The sequence below is a fragment of the Eptesicus fuscus genome, chromosome 12 (genome assembly GCF_027574615.1).
Source record: "Eptesicus fuscus isolate TK198812 chromosome 12, DD_ASM_mEF_20220401, whole genome shotgun sequence".
NCBI lineage: Eukaryota > Metazoa > Chordata > Mammalia > Chiroptera > Vespertilionidae > Eptesicus > Eptesicus fuscus.
Genome location: NC_072484.1, coordinates 82,283,586 through 82,303,324, shown reverse-complemented (window position 1 = coordinate 82,303,324; position 19,739 = coordinate 82,283,586). Strand labels below are relative to the sequence as shown.

At 39.2% G+C, this 19,739-nt stretch overlaps 1 protein-coding gene across 8 annotated transcripts in view; it reads left to right on the top strand.

Annotated features, from left to right (window-relative positions):
- Positions 1-19,739, top strand: part of SMAD2 (SMAD family member 2) — a 70,852-nt gene that overhangs the window by 29,305 nt on the left and 21,808 nt on the right. For 5 of the 8 annotated variants that reach the window (XM_054724465.1, XM_054724463.1, XM_054724459.1 and 2 more), the window contains exons 4-7: positions 9,751-9,840; positions 10,838-11,031; positions 11,812-11,946; positions 14,955-15,029. In XM_054724465.1, the coding sequence (XP_054580440.1) occupies positions 9,751-9,840; positions 10,838-11,031; positions 11,812-11,946; positions 14,955-15,029 (494 nt within the window). Of the gene's footprint in view, positions 1-9,750; positions 9,841-10,837; positions 11,032-11,811; positions 11,947-12,172; positions 12,219-14,954; positions 15,030-19,739 lie in introns of those variants that run through there. The other 3 variants (XM_054724464.1, XM_054724462.1, XM_028155621.2) reach the window with 2 other exon arrangements.

The window sequence follows — 19,739 nt, the reverse complement described above, 5'->3', positions numbered from 1 at the left end:
TGCTCAGGGAGCTATGTCCAAAGGAGGAGAACTTTGCCTACTTTGTGGCTTGTGGAAAGTTTCCTTCTGGAGGAAGATTGGTGCCTGGATTGAATTTTGATGGATATAAGGGAGGAATTTAGTTGGAAGAATCCCAATTCATCCAGAGTAGCACTGTGGTATTGAGAGTGTGGTGGTAGGGAAGGGCTGGTGAAGGGTTCTAAGTTACCTTGTGTCCTAGGAGTGTAAAGTGGGAGCGGGACATGACAGGAGTGAATTTATGTATGTGTTTATAAGGAACTACACTGGGTTGAGGAGTTTACGCTGCACCTGAATATGATTGGGTAAGGGTGGATTCATTGAAGAGTCTTAGGTAAAGAAGACTCATAAATCAAATTAATTTTAAGTATAGCATCTGGCTGCAGTGAGGAAAATGGTTGTGAGACTGTCAAGAAGGGAGGCAGTTAGAGTATGTTGTCTCCCTCATCAAAGTGATGTGATCCAGAAGGCATTGAGTCATATTTTTGCCCAGCTTCATCTAAGGCTCAAATTGCCTTTGCTTTGAGATTATTGACAGAGCAGAGCCTGAGAGTAAGGCTATGCAATCCTGTCTTTTAAGAAAGCATAGTAGGTAGCAACCTACTGATTAAAATTCACAGACATGGGTATTTAAACTGTGAAGGTTAACTTAGATCTCTCTTCCTTCCTTTTTATTCTCCTTTTTGTAGCCTTTTAGAGACTTCATATTCTAGGGTTACTTCATCATTAAAAGGTCTTTTTCTACCCTTTAACTCTATGAAAGCAAAGTGGTGGTTGTCCTTTACATTATCTTGTGTTTTACCATCAAAAGTTCCTTGAAGCTTAGAAACTTGCTTGTTTAACTTTGTGTTACTTTTATATTGTAGAAATGTAGATTTGTTAATATTGCTTGTGTCTTTCAAAAAATTCAAGCTTCTTACACTATAGTTTGGTGCCATATATTTTATAAAGTTTGCTTTGTTTTCAAATAGTATATTAGTTATATTAGATGATTAGTGATTTCTTAACTACTAAATTCTTTAAAGATAATTGTAGACTGTAAAGGGTAGGGAATGGTGTGGAAAAGGTATTTATGGATAAATCCAAACCATAGTTTAAACAAAATTATTTAAAATGTGATGGCAAATGGATTTAATGTAAGCTTATTTACTTAAAATTGCAAGTAAGTTGTTAATAAAATATCTCAAAGTTTTACAAAACTTATCAAAAAAGAGTTTGCTATCTCTAGAAATTAGCCCTGAGAGGATCAATATCTTTTAATCCCAAATGTCAGAGTATCAAGGATAATAAAATAATAGTCATTACATACTCCTATACAAGTTTGAAATTTAAGCCATCATTTTGCTGAAGTGTACCTTGAAAAATGTAGGCTCTTAAGCCAGCCAGATATAAATCCTGGATCTTATCTCAATAGTTCTGTGACTATTTGAGTTATTTTATTTCTTTATTTGAAAATAGCAGTCATGTTAATTCACTGTAGGGTTGATGTGAATATGAATCACATAATACATGTAAAGCACTTTGAGTGGTTCCAGGTACATAACAAATGCTTAAAATAAGTATTGGAAAGTTTGAGGTAAGTTTCCTGTAGCCAATGAAAATTTAATTGTTTACTTGTATCTTTTGCTAATTTGTTAAGGACAGGATTGTGCCCAAAGCTTCTTTCTTGGTGATGGAAGGTAAAAAAAAACTTATCTGAAGGTAGGCATATTTTTGTTTTCCATTCCCCATCCTTCAGCTGTACAATGGTGAGGAAGTACACAAACATAGATGTAGAACGTGTAATTATAGAGACTTCCTTTTATTATCATGATCAGCTCTTGATTTCTGAATTATTTAGTCATATCTAAAATGAAAGTACTGTTTTGTTGTAAGTAGAAATAATTATGGATGAGTAGTTACAAATTACTTTGTAGATGTCCATATTTCAAGAATACATCAGTAATCAAGAGCTGAAAACTCAAATGAAGTTTCTTTTGTGTATACCATTCTGTTAATTTATTAACCCCTTTAATTTTACTCCATGTTCAGCATGCTTTATAATCTTTCCACACTGACAACCTAGATTCTTGCTCCTTTTGATTTGTAGAAGAAATATATTCTTTAGGCTAGAAGGTCATGAAAAATAATCCTACCTAATAATAGAATAATATGCTAATTGATCGTACCTTTGCTATGCCCACAGCTAATCAGGGGTGCTATGCAAATTAACCCAGCAAAGATGGCGGGAGTGGGGGGGTGGGGGGGAGGGGCAGCACCCGCCGCAGCCGTTGGGTCCAAAGCCCAGATCGAGGACCATCGCGGACCCAAGCTCCGAGCGTGGACTGGGGCAGGCGGGGCTTGGGTCAGCACCCGGTTGCGCTGACAGGGCAGGCGGCGAGCGCTTTAAGCACCTGATCACAGACCCAAGCCCCGAGTGCGGACCCAAGCTCCGAGCGTGGACTGGGGCAGGCGGGGCTTGGGTCAGCACCCAGAGCGCTGACCGGGCAGGCGGGGCGGGCTTGGGTCAGTGCCTGCTGCCAGCGGACGCTGACCCAAGCCCCGCTGCCGGTGGCGGGCGCTTTCCCAAGCCCCGATCACAGACCCAAGCCCCGAGCGTGGAGTGGGGCAGGCGGGGCTTGGGTCAGTGCCCGCCGCCGCCGCCGCCGCCACCGGCAGGCGATGTCCCAAGCCCCGATCGTGGACTCAACCAGCGCGAGGCCCCAACCACGGGTCCCGGTCCATCGGGGGTTGGGGGAGGCGGGGTGGGTAGCCCCAGGCCCTGCCTGCAAAGTCCTGTTCCATTGGGGGGCCAGGGGAGGCGGGGCGAGCAGCGCCAGGGCCTGTCCCCAAAGTCCTGTTTCATTGGGGCCCGGGGAGTCAGGTCGGGCAGCACCAGGCCCCAACTGAGGGTCCAGGTCCAATCGGAGGCCCGGGGATGTGGGGTGAGCAGCTCTAGTCCCCACCTGCAAAGTCCTGTGTCATCAGGGGTTGGGGGAGGCTGGGAGAGCAGCGTCAGTCCCTGCCCGAAAAGTCCTGTTTCATAGGGGGCCTGGGGTGGCGGGGCAGGCAGCTTGAGGCCCCAACCATGGGGTCCAAGTCCATCGGGGGTTGGGGGAGGTGGGGTGGGCAACGCCAGGCCCCAGATGAGGGGTCCAGGTCCGTAGGGGACCCAGGAGGCGGGACAGGCAGCGCCAGGCCCTGCAGGAAAAGTCCGTTCTGTTGGGGGCCGGTGGAGTCCAGGTGGGCAGCACAAGGCATTTTAGGCTGCTGTAGGGCGTGAGGGAAGGCCTACATTTCCTGCTGTTTCTAGCAACACAATTGTCTATTTATTGTGCCTGAATTCTTCTGCCCCCTTACAAGGACTCTAAATTCCCTTGAGGGTTGATTTTCAATGATAGCTGTTCATGGGAATTACTTGAGGAGTGTGTGTGTGTGTGTGTGTGTGTGTGTGTGTGTGTGTGTGTGTGTGTGTGTAAAATATTCCAAACAACAAGTCTACCCCTTCAGAAATTAGAGTTGCAATTCTGTTCAATTTCCATAGATTCTGATTTTGCTGATTTGGAGAGTATCCAGCCAACAGTAAATTTTAAGTGTCCCTGAATGATTCTAAACTGTGGGTTAGAAGCCACTGCTTATGTTTATGCAAACACAAGAGCCAAATGCCAGGTAAAATACAGAAATCTCAATTGTACAGCTCAATAAATGTTTACCTATGTCTACACCCAGGTAGCCACCATCCAGAATGTTCTGTTGAATCTTTCTCCATTAGCAATAAAGGCAGAACCAGCTACTTATCTTGGAGAGAGGAAAAAGAGAAAACAAAGGAGAATGTGTGGGAATATGTAATAATACCTCAAAACAGTACCTCCCAATAATTTTATTTATCAGATTATAGTCTCTTACTCATCTGTGTTGTACTTACTGGCTGTCAGTCAGACATCCCTAAGGGGTCCCAGATTGAAGAGGGTGCAGGCCGGGCTGAGGGACCCCTCCCCCCGCTGTGCACCGGGCCACTAGTCTACCTAATAAAAGAGTAACATGCTAATTGACCGTACCTTCGCGGCACCCACCAGCCAATCAGGAGTGAGTATGCAAATTAACCCAACAAAGATGGCAGGTTAATTTGCATACATGGGCGCCGAGCTGTCGGGGGCAGGGCAGGATGCTTGCGTCGTCACCATGGCGACAACGCAGGTGTTCTGCACCACCCCCGGCCTCTTCGGCCTCTGAGCAGCATGGGAAGGCGGAAAGGTGGCTTCGGCCCGAGCGAAGGCGGTGCCGGCAGCCAGGGAAAGGAAGGCCCATTCTGACATTAATCTTCATGCATCAGGCTTCTAGTAAATTAATAAGACATAACTGCTGTATTAAATCATGCAAATATGGCAGGAACAGGGAAACTTTTTTTTTAATGGTTTATATGACTCTATGGTATGAGCCTTCAAAGCCAGTGTTACTTTCTTTAACTTAGTTCTTCTCTTTCATATCCTGATAACAAGTGCATGAATACATATACATGTCCTTTAATACAAAAAGAATGTCAGTTAACAAAGTGCAAAATGTTAATGTAGATGTCTGTGTAAAATACCATGCATGTTATAGTTGGTAAATTGTACACTAGATTTAAAGTTTTAACTTCAGTTTTCAAAAGTCAGTTTATTAGCTGAAAAAAAGCTTTAATATGTTAATTTTACTGATACTGTAAAAGTGATACTAGGGAAATTCTGTACGGATTTCTGCCAGGTTTACTACCAAGCCATCTGGTTAGTCCATGATCAATTAATACACTGTAGGCCATACATACTTCTTTGGCATATTAGAGTCCTGATAATTTTAATAGCTGTTCCAACTTTTCTTCCCCAGAACTTTTTTTTAATTCAGTCTACGTAAGCAAGAAAATTACAGAGTTGATAGGGGATAATCTGCCTTTAAGAAATTATGTTCTAGAATCTCACAACAACTCTTCGCAGTAGGACTATTATTTCTACTTTACAGGCAGCAAAGCTGAGGCTTAGAGAGGCAAAATATCTTGCTTGAGGTCACCCTGGTAATTAGGGTGCTGGGATACAAACCCATCCCTGAGTGGCTCCTGAGCACCAATACTCAAACCACCAAGTGACCCACCTCAACACAGCAGGGAGAACAAGTATAGATGGAAGTTTGGATAATGGATAAGGAAAGCAAAAGATCATGTGTTCATTTTTTTGATAGGTTGATGGGTTTAGTGGGAAGGCTAGGAAGTAGATGGACATGTGTTTGGAACCCAGGGGAGAGAGATGGGCTAGAGATTCTCCGAGTCATCAGCATTTAGGTCACACGGTAATGGAAGCCTTGAACGTGGATGAGGCAGGTCAGAAGATGGTGCTGAATAAGAAAACCCCCAGGAAGACATCTAAAGAATATTTAAGGGACAGGTCAAGCATCAATTTTTCACAGAGGAAACTTAAAGGAGCCAGAGAGATGGAAAAAGAACCCAGAGACTGGATCAAAAAAAGAAAGTTTCAAAAAGGAAAGAGTGATGGACAGTGTTAAATGCTGAGAGTGCTAATCATATAAATTAAGAACTGAAAATTAAAAAAAAAGAAATTATGTTCTATACAAATAATTGCAGGACTTTGCGTGAGACTCTAACGTGGACATACTTGTAAACTATTACAGCTATTATTATTTTAAATATTTTTTCTGGTCTGTTCTTGCTTCCTGTCTTTCTGGGGCTGCAAGTTACTGAGACAGTTCATTTTTTTATACAGTCTTTTTAATATGGGTTCTCCTAGTTAGATAATTTCTATTGATCGTTCTTTAAAGTCACTGTCTCTTCTGTCTTCCAACAATCAGGTTAATTATTTCTGATTTTGTAATTTTCAATTCTGGAATTCTTATTTGATTCATTTTATAGATCCTATTACTCAGCTGAGATTCCCATCTCTTCATGAAGTCCATGGACATATTCATAATAGTTACTGTAAAACCTTGTGTGATAGTTAATGGTGGGGGTCTGTTTCTGCTGGCTGTTTTCTCTTTTGACTAAGTGGTAACATTTTCCTATTTCTTCACATGTATAGTAATTTGTGGTTTTATAGTGGATTTGGGGGACAGAACATTGTAGAGACTCTAAATTCTGTTATCTTCCTCTGAAGAGTGTTGATAGTTTTGGGTGGCCTCACTGTCCAGATTGTTTGCCTCTGATGTAAGTAACAGTTGAAATCTCAGCTGAGTTCTTTCAGACTTCCAAATGCTAGTTCTCAGCAGTCTCCCACCTTCTTTTTCTCCTGCATTTGTAATTTAGGCATCAACAAGGATTTGGGCAGAGTTCACACATATATTGATGTTTTTCCCCCTGTTGCACACTCCTTTACAGGATTTTCCCATTCTTTTTCCAGCCCCCTTCCAATTCCTCTTGTCTGATTCTGGTGGTCAGTAAAACGCAGTTTTCTCCTTAAGGTCTAATTACCCTGCCTAGCTTAGACTCTGTGTGCCACTGGTTATACAAAGCCACATAAACACAGTTCTCATCCAATATGTTTTCTCTCTTACAAAGGTTGATTTCAATTTTTACCTGTTTTTGTTATCAACTGTTTTCAGGTAGTTGATTTTATTATATTTTCAAATAATTGATTTTATTACATTCAGAGGCTGTCCTTTTTATCCAAAGGAGGTTTTGCCTAATAAAGGCTACTCTACAGGCAGAACTTCTTTTCTGTTTTACTTGTGTATTCTTTTTTTGCTAATTGCATAATGTTTTCATTATTGAGGATTTAACGCATTTCAGAATTTGGTAGGGCCAGTCTCTACTCTTCTTCGTCAGAGTTTTCCTGGTCATTCTTGTTTATTTTGTTACTAGAGGCCCGGTGCACAAATTCGTGCATGGGTGGGGTCCCTCGGCCTGGTCGGCATTCGTGGCCGATCGGACCGGCCGGCTGGGGGGGATGTAGGGAGGACTGCGGGAGGTTGGCTGTGGGAGTGCACTGACCACCAGGGGGCAGCTCCTGCATTGAGCTTCTGTCCCCTGGTGGTCAGTGTGCATCATAGCTACCAGCTGATCATCCGGTCCTAACAACGGCCGCTTAGGCTTTTATATATATAGACTAGAGGCCCAGTGCATGATTGAATCATGCACGTGTAGGATCCCCTACACGCTTTCGCTTTTTGTGGTGGAGCTGGGTGCCTGTCCGCTGGTGCACCAGGCCTTTCAGAAGCCTCCGGTGCACCAGGCCTTTCAGAAGCCTCCGGTGCGGCGGAAGCTTCTGAAAGGCCTGGTGCCGGAGCAGACAGGCACCCAGCTCCCACACTTTTGATGGTCTGCGGCCGCTGAGGGGGGCTACCCTGCTGTTGAGAGGTGCAGGGGGCAGGACTCCCACTCCCTGCGCCTCTCAACAGCCGCTGAGGGAGGCTGCCGCGGACACCTGGCTACCCTGCCGTTGAGAGGCGCAGCTGGGTGTCCGAGGCAGGCCCCCTCAGTGGCCACGGATCTGGCTGTTGAGAGGTGCAGGGGGCGGGAGTCCCGCCCCCTGTGCCTCTCAACAGCAGGGTAGCCCCCCTCAGTGGCAGCGGATCCGTGCCTCTCAATGGCCGGATAGGCCACCCCGAGTCCCGCCCCCCAGCCTCCCATCGCCCAATCGTGGGTGTACCGGAGTGATGGTAATTTACATGTTACTCTATTATTAGATAGGATGTTATTTTTGGAATAATTTTGTCTGTGTTAAAAATTTATTAAAATTTAATTTAGATTGCATCGAATATATAAATTCGGCAGAATTTATATATTCGATGGTATTGTCTTTGTAGGAAGATGTATTTTTCTTTGTTCAGTTTACTTTTGTGTTGTTTGATAATTAAAATGTTACTTTTGTAGTTTTGACACATTTGCAGTTACATTATTTCTAGGTGATTTGTATATTTTATTATAAATTAATTCGTTTAAAAATTTTTTTCCTATATAACCAAGCAAAAATTTTACTAACTAGAAGCAAATTTATTTTCAAATAAACCTTCCAATTTTGTGAGAGAGATATAAAGGTGGATAGAATTGAGGCTTAATACCCTATGATGGCAATTGGAAAGTATCAGAGTTAAAGTTGGTATTTAGGTCTGTCTGCCTCTGAACTGATTGCATGTTTTTAACAAAGCTTGAATAAAGCACAACTTTAGCTCTTTATGCCCTTTTAGATTCTGGTTCTTGTGTCATTCCCAGATTTATTGGAATGAAATGTTCAGCCTGATCTTCATATGAGCAGAATAGCTCCTTGGTCTGATCTTTTGTTAATTACCTTTCTTGAATTATTGTCCAAGAAAGAAGAGTACGTTGTATCCTGTTCCTTCCGAGGTTTAAATTCAGATTCATAAGACTCTATAGACTTTAGTTGCTTTTATTGTAATTTAAACTACATAGTACTATATTGTTCCAGTAGCTATTTGACAACTATCTTAAATACAAGAACCATTGATTTTATGGTTTTTTTAGTCAGTACATATTTGGGGGGCGGGGGGGGCGAAGAAAAGGTCTAAATTATCTTCCAGGTTTTGGGCTTTTTCTGACTTTTGCAGCTTGGGAAATGAAAGATAGATGTCTGCAGCCTAAAAACCCAGAGAATCTTTAAAATATCTCAAGGTGCTGGAGAGTGTCTGAAAATACATTTTCTTAAACTGTCTAGAATTACAGTTACTGTAGCCCCAAAGTATGGCATGAGATGTTTCTGCATCCCAGTGGTTATGCAAGAAGCCCAGCACCCCACGTGATGGATGTGTGCTGCCCAGCCACAGGAAGACAGCACTTTTCACTATTGCCTTTGAAGTGTTCATTAGTAGTGTGTACATCTGGAATTTAATTACCTTTATGAACTCTAATTTTTTAAAGTAAAACTTAGGACCTGAGACACCTTGGGGGTCAGGAGTTCATTCTAGACAGCTTTTAAGCTCCTCTTCTTCCCTTCATCCATGGATGAGAAGTTAATGTGAAATGCAGTAACAGGGGAAACAGGGAAAATTATCTCTAGACTGCCCAGGTTCTGAAAAGGAATGTGGGAGAAAAATTTTGAGTTCTTTTTGCTCTGTGGCTTTCAGGTATACTAATTTAAAAACAACAACAAAAAACTAGATACAGCAAATTTTTCATATTCATACTATCTTTTAAGAATTTGGTGCTTTCACATATCTTTAGTCCTTATAGAAATTTCTTAAAACTTTTAAGATGGTATGCTACATTAGAATGATTTCAAAATCTACTTCCTTGTCCTTTGTTGTGATAAAAGATCAATAATTTCTGTAAAAGTGAATATATAAGTATTTCAAATAACTTGAAAATCTTAACTGTAGATATGTCTGTTTTAATTGGAATTTCTCCTATATTTAAAATACGAGTTGACATTTGTGTTTAGATAAGTTTTTTTTTAAAAACTGGATTATAAAACGAAGCACTGTTAGTAAGGCTAATGACATAGGTATTAGATCTTTTGTTGTGAGTAGAGGAAATTGAAAAGGACATTATAGGTATGATTTCATTAAGCTAGAGAGCATTGGTGTTCACATTTTAAAAACATAATCATAACTTATCTGGAGTCACATGTTCCATTTTATTGGCTTCCTTCATATAGAAAATATAGAAACCAGTATTAAATGCCTGTGAAAACATGAAGCAATGTATATTTTCTCAGTGAAGGAAGTATTCTGTACATTTTTCATGTTTTACATCATGGTATTTTGAATAACCATGCTTCCATGTTCACATCAATTTTTTGTTTTTCAATTTATGCACAGCACTTGCTCTGAAATTTGGGGACTGAGTACACCAAATACGATAGATCAGTGGGATACAACAGGCCTTTACAGCTTCTCTGAACAAACCAGGTGAATATTCTGCCCTCTGTCAAATCCTAGCAATCTTGTGGGCGGGGGGGTATTTGGAAGACCTATAGTGGGTTGCTTAATATAATTTTGCCTAGGATGTTACCTTAATGTAAAATAAGGCATAGCATTTAAAATACCTGCTTGCCGATATTAAAAGTATTATTAAATGTTTCAGCTGAAGTTTTGATCAATGAAATTCTAATTTTGAATTTTTAAATTATTGAATCCCCTAAAGAATAGGAATTTTGATAACTATATTCTCATTTCAGTTTGAGATCTGTTGTTGGCCTAATTTTTAAATAGATACATAACCAGGTTTGCTACATTTCTTGTATACTAATCTCATCTGTATACTAATAAATACATATTGATTACTGAACACAATTAACACAAGGCTAACTTGTTTTTTTATGTTATCTTTTTTTAATCACCTCATTCTCTTTTTAAACTTACTGGTATTTGTCCATTTCATCTCATCATACTCATCACCATCTGCATTTATGTGTGAGCTATAGAAATAATACCTCAACATAGTCACAATTGGGTAATGAGTTACATTAGTTTCAGTAAGTTTTATATCATTGTTGGTATTTACCATTCTTCACAGTAGTTCTTTTTTTGATAATTCAATCACCGACAGAATTAATGCCCCTAAAAGAATCCCTAAATAACAGTTTGATTTATTAAAGATAAAAGTTGACAACATTTTTCAAGTGTAACTATATAATACTCTTAAAAATCTAGTTTTCCCAAATGGTGATCCATTCACTGACACTTAACTCATTTGTGTAACATGTTTTAAGAAACATCTGCTAGAGCTGCTGCTTTCTTTTATATCAGATCCATAAAATAGTACATTTTTCTTCCTTGTATTCACTAAAACTAACTGAATGTCTGTCATTTTTTTCTTTATGCTTTTATTGTACTAATTTAGTCCAATTGAGTATTTCTGTTTTTTTAAAGCTCCCACCTTTCTTTTCCCCTTGCTTCCCAATAGGTCTCTTGATGGTCGTCTTCAGGTATCTCATCGGAAAGGACTGCCACACGTTATATATTGCCGATTATGGCGCTGGCCTGATCTTCATAGTCATCATGAACTCAAAGCAATTGAAAACTGCGAATATGCTTTTAATCTTAAAAAGGATGAAGTATGTGTAAACCCTTACCACTACCAGAGAGTTGAGACACCAGGTAGGAAAAGTAGATTAAAAAAAAAATTAAATGCTTGAACTTAAGTATATTAGGTGTTCATTATATCTAGTTGACCCAGGAAAATTTTGGTGTAAGATTCTAATAAATTACTTTAAATTCAATATATTATTTGGTGGTCATTAAAAATACTTTACAATTAAAAAAATATTTTATCGAAAATATAACTTAGTGGGAAAGATAGTTTCTTGGAATAGCATATTAGTTCACATCAAAGTACATATATAGGAAATTCCAGTCTGCTTAGAAATAAGCTGATGAATCTGTTTACTTGTCTGGTGCATTAACTGTTTTCAGTCATTTTGCTCTCTGAGTTTTTTTTCAAGTATTTTAATGATGTTATTCCTATCTAAGCAATTTAGTAAAAGTCATAGAAAGACTTTACCTTTACTTAGCTGTGTACTTGAAACGTTTTAAGACTATAGCTGTATTTTTAGAAAATGCCCTAAATTTGATTTTACAAATCTTTTTGCAACCTTTCTAATGGGGATTTTTGAACTTTCATGGTAATATAATATTACCAGGATCACTTTGTACCAAAAAGTACAAGATAAATTGGATCTTGGAAATTATTGTGAACCATATGGTAAGTTAAAATCATAATCAGATTTGTCAATTTAATAACTTGTATAATACCAAATAGGTAGACCCTAAATTTTAAAAATTAAGCAGGCTACTTCTTTTTTGTGTGAAAACTTAATAAAGGTCCTGTTCCCTACCCCTTGCTCCTTGCCATTAACTTGGATTGTTTTTACTTTTTAGTTTTGCCTCCTGTGTTAGTACCACGGCACACTGAGATCCTAACAGAACTACCGCCTCTGGATGATTATACCCACTCCATTCCAGAAAACACTAATTTCCCAGCGGGAATTGAGCCACAGAGTAATTACATTCCAGGTATTTTGCTTTCTGAATCTCCTAAAAATTGGGATAGATACAAATTTTGTTAATAAACATTCAAGTATTAGTAAACTGTGGTTTGACTTTTTAAAAAATGCCTTTGGATTTTAAATAGAAAAACATGATCTGTTGGGTGATTATTTTTGTGAAATGTATAAACCTAGTACATTAAACATTTTTGTGTGGAGAAAAGTTTTACTTTATATTTCATTTTCTTTTGCAGTGGCTTTAATCAAAGTACTCTGAGAAGCAGAAAAGAAAAGATCTTAGTAAGTTTATCTTAGTTATTGAAGCTAAGAGAGATATAGAATGTAAGCAAAATAAATGATACAGGAAAAAACTATTCCTGAAACAAATGTAATTAAAAATTGACCAAATAATTACTTACTTACATAGATAATGTTTAAGAGAGATACAACATTTCTGTGGGAGATAAAATATTTTAGTTCTACAGACATAGCAACACCTATGTTGTACTGAAAATCAGAAGACCTCTATTTTAGTTCTTTTTAATCTGGGCCTCAGTAACTTCTGCTTTAATTATTGTATTATGGGATCTAACAACATATTCCATGATATGGTAGCTACCTACCCTTTAATTTTCACTATTTTTTAGGAGAAAAACTAATGTTTTCTTACTTTTCTGCCCCTCCCCCTTTTAGCAGAAACTAAAGGTATACTAGGATGAAGATTAAGCTATACATTGGATTTTTTGGTGTTAATTTTTTTCTCTTTTTGCAATATTCCTCTATCGCATTCTAATTTTTATACAACTGAAAATATGTAATGAATTTAGAGTTTCAAGCACATAAAACATTTCTTTAATGTGTCTCATCATGAAGATAATGCCTGTTCATTGAAGACAATTTTTAAAACATAAGGATTTTTCCAAATAGTTAATTTTAAAGTTAGAAAGTATCTTCTGATTGTTTAAATGTTCATTTCTTTGATTACTATTTTATTCCAAAGGAGAAATTTAAGACTGCTCTTTGGGTTGCTAGGAAACAAACTTTTTAAGTTAGGAAGTAGTGTGATAGAGTGGAATGTAGTATGAGGGCTAAGACGAGGGGGAAAGTAGGGCTAAAACAGGGCATTTCCTAGAGAGAATTTAGAATTTGGCTGAAACTAGAGTTGTGTGTGTGGCATGAGGAGAGGGGGAGCCATTTTAAGCCTTTGAAGTGGGACTTAGCAATATTAGGAAACTGAGGTTACCAGTAAGCATACAGTCTTACAAGACCATGTACCCAGTAATTATTTGGAAGGATGTTAATCAAAATGCTTAGTGGCTTTCACTTGTGGAGATGTTTGGACTTGTGTTTTCTCTATTTGTTTAGATTTGGGTATTTTACAAAGTAGGACATCAAGTGTACCTATTTGTGTTTTTTTGGACAGTGGGGTTTACCCAGCTCTGACTGATAGCAAAACCTAATGGTTCACTTTTTATTCCACTTCTAAAGAAATTTTAATATTTTCTCCAAAATGCTAATGACTTTATTATTATTTTACAAATAAAGATGGAGAAAAATAAACTAGGATAAAGTATTTAAAAGTATTTCTACTTAGAATTTGAGACATAGGCAGTTAGACTGGCAAAGCTTAGCTCTGTTTAATTTTATCACCTTTAACCTTTGAAATAGTGCATAATGGTTATATTACTCTTTCATGTTCTTTGTTGTTTGAACATATGAAGGTATTTTATTCTTAGAATTTCAGTATTAAATATTTTGGGGTATTGACACAAGAGTTTGATATTAAGAAGTTAAAATTTGTAGTTAGCTTATTGAAGGGAGATTGAAAAGGTTAATGAAGAGCCCTAGCCGTTTTGGCTCAGTGGATAGAGCGTCAGCCTGTGAACTGAAGGGTCCCAGGTTCGATTCCGGTCAAGGGCACATGTCCAGGTTGTGGGCTCAATCCCCAGTAGGGGATGTGCAGGAGGCAGCCAATCAGTGATTCTCTCTCATCATTGATGTTTCTATCTCTCCCTCTCCCTCTCTGAAATCAATACAGATATATTTTTTTAAAAAAGATTAATGAAGAAAACCATTAACCCTCTTCTCTCTCCTCCTTGTATAATTACAGAATTCTTTTTGAGTATGTGTCTGCATTATTTGAATTGCTTAAAATTTCCAGCAATGTATATATTAAACTGTTGATAATCATTGAAATTTACTTTTCATTCAAAATTATAATTGGTAAAATTGTACAAATGTTTTTATTTTACATGAAGCTCATTCAGGTATTCATACGCCTTCCGAATAAACATATTGGAAATGGCACACTGGCATCTTATTTATTTTCAGGGAGAATTTTGCCTCAGTTTTGTGCAGTAATCTGTATTTGAATTTAATTTTCTGCTTTAATATTCAGGAATTACTGCTTAGAAATCTTTGGAGAAATACACTTTTTGGTAGAATTCAAGCTAGACCAGTCCTGAAGTATATTACCATATTTTGCCCTATAAAACTTAGTGGAAGATGTAAGCCTGTATTACTCTGTAATCTGAAATCGTGTGTGTGTGTGTGTGTGTGTGTGTGTGTGTGTGTGTGTGTGTGTGTGGTGAGGCTGAGGGGGGGTGGGGGGAGTTCCTTTAATCATTTAGATACTCATCCATGGTGGCCATTAGTTTTTTTAAAAAAGCAAAACACACTGTAGGTACTAATGTCTTTGAAGTATACTGATCCAGAACTGAGGTATCTTTGAAGTTATATTTTTGGCTCTTGCCCCAGAAAATATACATAGGAGAATGAGCCAGATATGTAAATAGTAGTTAAGAAAATATGCCCAAACAGCTCGATTGTATTTCAAGTAGGCTTTAAGGGTTTGCCTACAAGGTTTGGACCAGAGCCTGAATCCTAAGCTCTTAGTTTCCAATACTGCTTTTTATAATGATGTTATATAACATTTATGTTTGTTAATCGGAGCAATTTGTTGGGTTATCTTTGGTAGCTGGGAGAAAAGGTGAGATTAAATTGTAACTCTACTTGATTTGTTCTAAATTTCTGTAGAAACACCACCTCCTGGATATATCAGTGAAGATGGAGAAACAAGTGATCAACAGTTGAACCAAAGTATGGATACAGGTAAAAAATACATATATATATCTTTCAAAATCCTTTAGCAATTACATAACCATTTTTGCCTCATTTGAAACTCACATGAGTTATTCATAACTCTTAAATTTAGAGAAGTTGGGACACATCAAAAAAATGTTTATCTTGATTTAATTATATTTGAGCCATCAAAGGGCCCTGTTGTCCATGAAAAATTAACATATGCTGCTCAGCAGAATAATTGGTAAAATTTTTTCTTGTTAGAGTAAAGAATTTGAGAACACTCGTTTATTTCTCTTTGTAAATATTCTGTGCTTCTGTTGAAAGTTTTAGTTATCCTGTGATTAAATGTCTTTGTGATGAAAGCTCATACCGTATTTTCCGGCGTATAAGACGACTGGGCGTATAGAAGATTTTCCTGGGTTAAAAAGTAGTCTTATACGCTGGAAAATACGGTAATTAGCCCAATTACATATTTTCAGAGGAATTTGGAAGTAAGGGATGGGACTCATCTTTTCAGTGCTCTTTTAACATAAGAGTGAGTTCTCAATTACAGTAGACTGTTTACAAAAAGTATCTTGTACCTCACCTAATGAAATTACTTTCTAATTAACTTAGCTATCGACTCCAAACACAATGGAGAAACAGTTTCAATATATAATAAATATTACACACCTCAAAGCTTTAAAACAGTTGTTATGTAATAATGTATAATCCACCAAAACTAATAGGTTGCCAGTGAAATAGATGTCATTGTAATTGTCCATTTTTATCCATTTCAACCTGTCAGTATCTTAAGGATTGGACACATTAAAATTACCACCTGACAAATTTCTACCATTTATAGTAAAGCATTCTGCAGTTATGATAATCTAAGTTGTTTTTAAATGAATTAACATTGGCGGTGGGGGGAAGTTGGGGTGGGCAGGCTTTTACAATAATTCTGTTGTTTAAATCCTTCCATTATTTAGACTTTCAGGTAAGGAAGCTTCTACTATAGCTAATCATACTTACAGGTGTTCAGAGTAGTAGATAACCAGGAAAGATAGATAATCTAATGATTATTGGAAATAACGTTATATATCTTAATGCAAATGTCTTTCTGCAAATGATACTTGGCTTTCCAAATGTATCTTTCTGACACACCTATATATCGAAGAATTGTGCTCCTGAATCAACCATGTTCCTGTTTGTGCCCCATGATGGTCAACTGCTGCTCTACATTTAAAAGTGAATGCCATGATAGCCAGCAGGGAAATGCAAATGAAAGCCAGTGGCATACCACTTCATACCTACTGGAATCTATATATATAAAAGGCTAAGCAACCTGCTGACCAGCCAGTAGCTATGACATGCACTGACCACTAGGGAGCAGACGCTCAACGCAGGAGCTGCCGAGCTATGGTGACTTGGCAGCTGCGGTTCTTGGGTGATGCACCGGGAACCAGAGAGGAGGGAGCCGAATTCCGGGGTATGCCACCCTCTCGCAATCCAGGACCCCTTGGGGGATGTTGGAGAGCTGGTTTCGGCCCAATCCCTGCAGGCCAGGCCGAGGGACCCCACCCGTGCACGAATCTGTGCATTGGGCCACTAGTGGTCATAATAAAAAGAGAAGGATAATAACAAGTGTTGATGGGGATATGAAGAAGTTGGAGTCTTCATATGGTCCTGGTGGAAGTATAAAATGGTTCAGTTGCTTTGGAAAAATTTGTTCTTCCTCAAAAATTAAATTACAGAATAACTAGAGGCCCGGTGCACAAAATTCATGCATGGGGGTGTGTTTGTCCCTCAGCCCAGCCTGCACCCTCTCCAATCTGGGACCCCTCGAGGGATGTCCAACTGCCTGTTTAGGCCCTATCCGATCGGGCCTAAACGGGCAGTCGGACATACCTTTCATGATCCAGGACTGCTGGCTCCCAACCACTCGCCTGCCTGCCTGATTGCCCCTAACCGCTTCTGCCTGCCAGCCTGATCACCCCCTAACCACTCCTCTGCCAGCCTGATCGACGTCTAACTGCTCCCCTGCCGGCCCGATTGCCCCTAACTGCCCTCTCCTGCCCGCCTGGTCGTCCCCAACTGCCCTCCCCTGCTGGTCTGGTAACCCCTAACTGCCCTCCCCTTGCCAGCCTGGTCGCCCCTAACTGCCCTCCCCTGGCTGGCCTGGTCCCCCCCAACTGCCCTCCCTTGCAGGCCTGGTCCCTCCCAACTGCCCTCCCCTGCTGGCTTGATCGCCTACCACTGCCCTCTCCTGCTGGCCATATTGTGGTGGCCATCTTGTGTCCACATGGGAGTGGCCATCTTGTGTGTTGGAGTGATGGTCAATTTGCATATTACTCTTTTATTAGATAGGACAATATAACCTAGCAAGCTCCTAGGTATATGCCCAAGAAAATTAAAAAGTAATTTTGTACACACCCATGGTAAACTTGTATCCAAGTGTTCATGTAAAAGTGGAAGCAACCCAATTATCCATCAAATAATGAATGTATAAATTAAATCCATACATTGGAATATTGTTCAACCATATAAAGGAGTGAAGTACTGATCCATGGTACAACATGGATGAACCTTGAAAGCATTAAGTGAAAGAAGCCAGACACAAAAGGCCACAAGGATTCCAACTGGTGTACAAATGCCTATTTTATAATATAGCTGAAATGTTGCAAGAAAAATATGATGAATATCCACTAGTCCTTCCATATCTGCAGGGAATATGTTGCAAGACCCCCTAATGGATGCCTGAAATAGTGGATGATACAGAGCCCAATATATACTACTAGAGGCCTGGTGCACGAAAATCGGTTCCTCAATCTGGCCTGCACCCTCTTGCAGTCTGGGAGCCCTCAGGGGATGTCTGACTGCCGGCTTAGGCCCGCTCCATGACATCTTGAGCGCTGCTGTGGTGGTGAGAGAGGCTCCCACCACAGCCACTGCGCTCGCCGGCCATGAGCCTGGCTTCTGGCTGAGCGGTGCTCCCCCTGTGGGAGTGCACTAATCACCAGGGGGCAGCTCCTGCATTGAGCATCTGCCCCCTGGTGGTCAGTGCATGTCATAGTGACCATTGGTTCCGCCATTCAGTCAATTTGCATATTACCCTTTTATTATATAGCAGTGGTTTTCAACCTTCCTAATGCTGCCACCCTTTAATACAGTTCCTCATGTTGTGATGACCCCCAACCATAACATTATTTTCATTGCTACTTCATAACTGTAATTTTGCTACTGTTTTGAATCGTAATGTAAATATCTGTGTTTTCCGATGGTCTTAGGCGACCCTGCTAGCGGTTCTCAACCTGTGGGTCGCCTAAGACCATCGGAAAACACAGATATTTACATTACGATTCAAAACAGTAGCAAAATTACAATTATGAAGTAGCAACGAAAATAATATTATGGTTGGGGGTCACCACAACATGAGGAACTGTATTAAAGGGTCGCTGCATTAGAAAGGTTGAGAACCACTGTTATGTTTTTTTCCTATACATACATACCTAGGATAAAGTTTAATTTATAAATTAGGCACAGTAAAAGATTAACAACAATATAATTATAAAGTTCCTGTAATAAAAATTATCTGAATGTTGTCTCCAAAATATCTTACTATACTCACCTTTTCACTTAATGGAAGCACTTTATGGCTTCTCTTTGGTTGATCGGAATTGCCAGCATTCGTATTCTTGTGTTTAGGGCCATTTTTAAGTAAAATAATCATTCCTTAAACACCAGCACTGCAGTTCCACAACAGTCCATTTGATAACCTAGGCAGCTACTAAGTGACTAATGGGTGGATAGCGTACATAGTGTGGATATGCTGGGCATAGGGATGCTTCATATCTACAAGTAACTGAAACCACGGAAAGTGAAACCATGAATTAGGGGACTAATGCACACATTTCTGCTCTTCATTCCTTTGCATAGACATTTGTCTAGTTGTGTTGGAACCATTTGTTGAAGACTCTTTTCCTGTTGATTTACCTTGGATTCTTGGGTGAAAATCAAGTGATAATGTATGTGTGGGTCTAACTTATGGTCTGCTGTTAAACCAAGATAGTGAATTCATTTTCGATAATCTTATTTTTCAGTTTCACAATTTTCATTTAAACTTTTGTTTTGTTTTGTTTTATTTTTGTTAATCTTCACCTGAGAATATTTACTCCATTGATTTTCAGAAAGTGGAAGGGAGGGGCAGAGACAGAGAGAGAGAAACATTGATATGAGAGACACACATTGATTGGTTGCCTCCCACACGAGCTCCAACCAGGGTCAGGATGGAGCCCTCAACCCTTCATTCTGCAGGCCAATGCTCTATCCAGTAAGCCAAACTGGCCAGGGATTCATTTAACCTCTTAATCTGATCATTTCAGTATCTGGTTTATATGTAAGTCTGCTTCTGGGTCAGTTTTTTTCTACTTTGCATTCTCATGTTGTTTTTTTAATTGGATGGTGGGTTTTGTGAATAAGGTAATACTAGGGAGTAACATAGAACTGGCATACAATGATACATGCACAAGCATTTCTGTAAATGTTTTAGCTAAAAGTAACAGAAACCTATTAAGTGACATCAGAGGAATGGCAGCGTGAGAGATTCCGTTAGCCTCTCCCCCTGAAACTTGAACAAGTTTAACTATAACTCAACAAAGGATTCCAAAAAATAAAAGTAACAGAAACTGGTGATTCAAACCAGTGAAATAGGATATTTTTTATTTCTCATAATAGGAAGTTCCAGACCTTAGTAACAAT